Genomic DNA, 5,942 nt, shown 5'->3' with positions numbered 1-5,942 from the left:
TTAAAATGCTGTAAAGTAAACCCTAAGTATTCCACGCGATGTCTCTTAAGAGAAGAGAAATAGTCAAAGGTATCTTGCTCTATCTCGGACATCACACAATAAAAAGTCGTAGGCGGTACCATTTGTTCCATTTGGATTGTCATGGATAACAATAACAAAATGTTACTGCAATCCTATATTTCATATAGAGCTGCTTACCTTTTTGATGAAGACATGTATCTTGGAAAGGGCTCGCAACGTGCACAGCAACAACACCAATATTTCCTAAAACGAAATTCAACTGTTTTTATTTTCAGAGAGTACTTAAATAGGATGGACCAGAAAATCAAATCTACCAATTACGAAACTGTAATAAACATAATTAAGCACTATATACCGGTCACGCTTCCCAATATCGAAATCAACGTATGTTCAATTACTAAGCAAACATGCCCAACTAGAAAGGTGAAACTCTTCACGAACAATAATTACCAAAATGATGCAGAATATAAGTTTGTTGAGACTCTTTATATTGGATTACCTGAATTAGACACAGTCAATTTCATGTGGTTGTTGTATAATTATAATTTATTTATAGATTTTCACATATACCATCACGCCAGTCCAAAAGATATTTGTGACATTGTTTCTAGGAGCTTCGATCATGTGGAAGGGGTGTTGAAAGCGATGTGATTTAATTGTGTGTGTGGTGTGAGCGAATAATTACAATAACATTTTTTGAAAACATTTAAAAAATATTGTTGTAGTGTGTTTTTATACAAAACGTTTTAACATTTTAATGTTATTAAAACGTTTTTACCTAAACCAAAAGCCAAAATATAACTAATTTAAAACGTTTTTAAAACGTTTTTGTGTTTGCTGGGAAGTGAGGTGAAAAGAGCTTTCTAGGGAAAACTATGATAAGGAAAGTTAGCCATATTTGTCATGTACAATAACAGCCAATAAGAATTTTACTTCAGGAAGGCAGTATGTGTTACCTTTATGACAGTAAAAATATTTCAACAACAATCACGGATAGAAAATTTCCCCTGTCAAGCTTTATTAAAATACAGAAACACATGAAACAACAAAACACAAGTACAAATGATACAATGTCATTTGATATTAAAACATAAAGTAAAAATGCATAGTTCTCTCAACGTTAAACCAAAACACCAAATCCTGACGCATCAGGCATTGTAGATATCAGTATATCAGGTTTACTAAACCATTCTTTTTCATTACTAATTTGCTTTGAAATTGTTCAAATTGATGCTGGATATTCAAATTAAGCAAAAGTTGACTCACGCGTGTATTGGCCCAATAAGGACTTAAAATAGTAATTGTTAAGTCATGTACATTACTTAAGGGTTTCAATGTATTACAATTAAATGATGAACAATCCATAAATTTAATGCTCTTTAGAAATAAACAATTTTTAACCAATACCTCCATTGTCTCACGGTCCAATGCACAATTTAGTAATGTTAACTCCTGTAACTTTACCATTTCACCTAATATTCGATATATCCACGATCTACACTTCTTCAGGTCAAAACGGTTTAAGTGCAGGGAAGTTACGCTGGAAGTGTTCTGTAAATGTGGCCACACTTTTGCTACCTTTGTAGATAGACAAGGTCTTAGTTTCAAATATATCTTAGACGGGCTGATAACACAATTTCCCAATTTTAACAAGTCTGACGTGGACAAACTAACCACATAATTTGTGTTATTTGCCAAACTCCATACATATCTGCAGCTATCGAAAGTTAGAGCTTTCAGCTTTAGATTCGTTTCTGAAATGTAATCCGTTATACCGAACTGAAATACGCATCTGGTAAAATGCATGCTGTGTACGTTTGTTTTAGTCAGAAATAGCATAAAATCAAACGAAATACATGTTCGGCTGATGTAAATATGTTGCAGATTTGTGAATACACATTCATCAGTGACAATCACACGTGTGATATACGGATATGTGTCCAGAATTTTGGTATTTGGTTCAAATGAAATCTCCTTCAAAGTAGATGGGAATTTACTAAATTCCAATTCAAATTCTTCGTTTGAAATAACACATGACTCTAATGCAGGGCATGTGCTTTTAAGTGTAGCTGATATCTTGTGGTTGAACAGTGGAAGCAAGATATTTTTGGTATGTGATCCACAATACTTTCTTAAAATGAAAGTTAACAATCCTTGCTTCCACGTATAGTTGGTTAAATCCACTGTTTGCCACAAGTTTTTGGAGTACACAAGTTGCTTCCATAGTTTGCATACTGATGTAATGATTATAAGATCTAATGGCTCTAGTTTGGAAAATATTTCAATCAGTGAATATTCATCTAGTAGATCCATTTGTTACTCTCAGCTGGCGGACACGTGTGTTATAAAGTAGCTAGCTATAATGTGAGCAACGTTGTGTATTTGTCATATATATTTATACGTTCCAACATTTTGAGCACAAACCATGTGCCAACAGCGACATAAACACATACAACGACAATGATAGCAACTCATAGTAGTTCAATAAACATCAATATTTCTGTAACCACTTTGTTCTAGATGGCGGGTCAGTATCAAGCATTTAATAGCTCTTTAACATCAGAAAACATTACCAATATATCTTCTTCAAGCACCTTATCAGCGAAAAACTTGTATACATATGGGGAGCGAATTACTGTCGCGAGCTTGTGGGCTTGTATCTCACTGCTTGGAATAACTGGGAACACATTGGTTGTACTCGCTGTACTATTGTCGCGAAAGCTTAGAACAACTACAAATGTGTTTGTTGTTAACTTAGCCATTGCCGATTTTCTGACTAGCATTTTTCTGACCGGGAGCGTCGTTGCACTACTTGGGAAAGACGGATGGCCGATACCAAAAGCAGAATGGTTATGCCCCGCAGGAGGATTCATGATATTTCTCTGTACTGGTGTAAGTCTGTACAATCTTGCAGCTATAGCGTTGCACAGGTTTGTCCTCATCACTCAACCATATGAAACATACAGGAAGATATACACACCCATCAATATTGCATTTGTCGCTGCTCTTATTTGGATCATCCCAGTGACTATTTTCATTTCGTTACCTCTTGCTGGTATTGGTGGATTCGGTTACGATAAACATCATTACACATGCAGCGATCTCGACCATCGTCCCAAAAATAAAATTTTCCAACTTGCTCAGACCATTATGTTTTACCCTGTCCCTCTAATCACCATTGTGCTTAGCTACGTGTTTGTTTTCCTACACATGAAGCGACACTTTCGCCTACAAAGAATGCACGAACTTTCGGAACAGAAAACAGCATCATCTTTATCAAATATATCCAGCCACTCAGTAAGCGTCATCACAAACACCACTACTGATTCACAAAACTTACACGACCAGAAGTCATCGCCAAAACACGACACTGAACCTACCACTCGATCTAAACGTATCGATGAACTGGAAGTGGAGATCACCAAGAATTTATTTCTGGTGGTGTGCAGTTTTTTTCTATTTTTCTCGCCATACTGCATCGCTCTATTCATCACAGGTAGCGACTATCTATTGTTGTATTTGGGGACCTGCATTCTTGCTAATTCGACGATTAACCCTGTGATTTATTGGAGGAGACACCCGCAGTTTAAAGTTGTGCTTATGCTTATGATGCGATGTCGATATGCGGAGATTCCGGAACCGTCGGAGATACTGAAAAGATTTCTTTCCCATACATAAATTAAAGTATAGTTAGGCATGCCTAAATTAATACAATACAATACAATACAATAACGGTTATACATGTATAGACCCGACGTTTTAATCACTGAAAATGACCAAGTTGTACATAGGAAAATATTTTTTGATGGTTTGAAACGGTATGGTTTCTTTCATTATGACATTTTGAAATTGAAACTGGTGGGAAGTGATTTATGTTTAATATTCAGAATAAAAACACCTTGTACTATATGTTTCTAAATATATAAAAGAAAAGCTATATTACTACCTTCACTTCACTTGATTATTTATTATTTGCTTGGACCTTATGATCAACACTTACTTAACAATAGAGCAATATTTCTTGTTTCATTATATTTACAGTAATAAAAATAATATTGAGAAATGGATTATGTTCTTGTAAAGTCTTCCGACGAATCCGTTGCGCTTATATTTTTCGTTGTCAATGTCGTCTCTTCCGAAACCATATCCACTTGTGGAGAACCAAATGATCTGCCCTCTTTACATTTAAGGGGATCAAAGCTGAGGGACACTATGGTGGAATTTCGTGATCCCTTAATGTATAGTTCTACTGTACTGTTCTTTCCCAGCACAGGATCAACAAATATCACGGTTAGAGGAATCTTGATTTAAGGATGAAAATATCCATGAATTATCTTTGCCTTCGCTCTCTCTTTAGCCCCTTTGCTGGCACTGATGGGAGTGGGATTTTTATAAATAATATCAATTACTCGGGTAGACTCTACGGAATTACTAATCCAGAGGAAACTGCAATGAACCTTTCTAAGTTTCACTTCGGTACGGTGCATAGCAACGACAAGTTTCCAGCTATAAAAATAATTGTAAAAAGTGATTATGAATCGGAACCTAAACGGTTTCAATTATTCTCGCCTTCCTTTAGCATAAATACACAACAACAGGACCAAAACACATTGCTGGAAACTGGTGGCAAACTACTTGAAATTGTAATGCAACACGCTAAAATAAATACAGATATTAATAAAACTTGTGTCGGTCGTGAGCTTGGTTTAGGAAGACGCTTACGACCAAAGGAATATGAATATTATCATAGCTCTATGTTGTGAGTGACTAGCAGAGAAACTGTGAACACAAAATTACTGTTCGCCTAACTGCTCAACGACTTTATTGTATAGATAAACCAGTTTTGCCGTAAATAAATTTTAAGAAAAAGTGTCCTTTGTTAAACTTTGCTTTGTTTTGCTTTAGCTGCTTGAATCACATTGTCTCCATTTGTTTTTGTTTACGAAAGCCAGTGGACAGTAAATGCAATTTTCTGGTACGTACGACATTCGTTGATCCAATTTGTACAATTCAGCATTTAGCAATGGGGTAATATTGAACAAGGTGCCTTTCGTTGTGTCGTCATGACCTGCACCGACAAAACGTAAATATTCAATGGTACCTGTTTCTTCACAAAACAATTCGTCAATCGATGTTTCCAAAATCTCTTTGACATTTAATCTGTAGATGATGTTTCCGGCAGGCACTGTAGCAGAACAATTTTCAATTGAAAAAATTTGCTTCCTAAATATGTTTGCGTTTAAATCGACACCGCACACAATATTACCAAAAACAGCAACCACACTGCTGGCGTCTTCAAAACTAATGATTTGACGTGTCAACGCATGTTTGGCCAACTCATGATCAGAAAGCACATAATCATCCTTGTGAGGCACGAGATTAAGTTGCCTGAAGTCTTTCAAATCGTGAGAGTAGAATAATAACCTCAGTACATTACCGCGACAGGCAAAAAACATGCATAGTTCATTGTTATAGGCACATGAAATATGCACATGCTTGCTATCATGACAGACGTCTTGCAAAACTGGTGGCAAATCTACCGGGCGCCATTTCACGTGCTTCAAGTTTTTGCTGATTGTGGCATATTCTAAAATAACTTTTTGATCGACTCCAATTGAGGACACGTAAAGCTTATCACCCACAAGGGATACGTCAAAATTGCACTTCTAAAGGTTGTAGGTCCTTTGAAAGCAACCAATGCATTTGACAGAGAGTGGTACATGTAGCATCTCATTTTCTTTTTACCGAAGTCAGCCGTGACTATAAAAACTGCATCATCTCGCACGGCAAATCTCGTCTCAATTCCAAAACTAACTGTTTGTGGCAGATCGACGTAGGTAACTGCTTCAATTTTATTATAATTTTCAATTCGGCGTAAAAGCGACAGATTTTTGAACAATAGTGGGCTTGCTATGTTTGCA

At 36.1% G+C, this 5,942-nt stretch overlaps 1 protein-coding gene across 1 annotated transcript; it reads left to right on the top strand.

The window, feature by feature from the left end:
• Window positions 1-2,541: 2,541 nt before the first annotated feature.
• On the top strand, window positions 2,542-3,806 carry LOC140171002 (5-hydroxytryptamine receptor 1F-like). The gene has a single exon (XM_072194187.1). The coding sequence runs from the start codon at window positions 2,542-2,544 to the stop codon at window positions 3,697-3,699; it is 1,158 nt and encodes a 385-aa protein (XP_072050288.1). The 3' UTR covers window positions 3,700-3,806.
• The last annotated feature ends 2,136 nt before the right edge of the window (window positions 3,807-5,942 follow it).

The sequence above is a fragment of the Amphiura filiformis genome, chromosome 15, assembly GCF_039555335.1.
Source record: "Amphiura filiformis chromosome 15, Afil_fr2py, whole genome shotgun sequence".
NCBI classification, from domain to species: domain Eukaryota; kingdom Metazoa; phylum Echinodermata; class Ophiuroidea; order Amphilepidida; family Amphiuridae; genus Amphiura; species Amphiura filiformis.
Note: the sequence above shows the minus strand (reverse complement) of the source record. Positions and strands in the feature narration are given on the sequence as shown.

What these genes read in the sequence shown, in the direction of transcription:
- LOC140171002 (XM_072194187.1), top strand. Translation starts at nt 2,542, where the DNA reads ATGGCGGGTCAGTATCAAGCATTTAATAGCTCTTTAACATCAGAAAAC.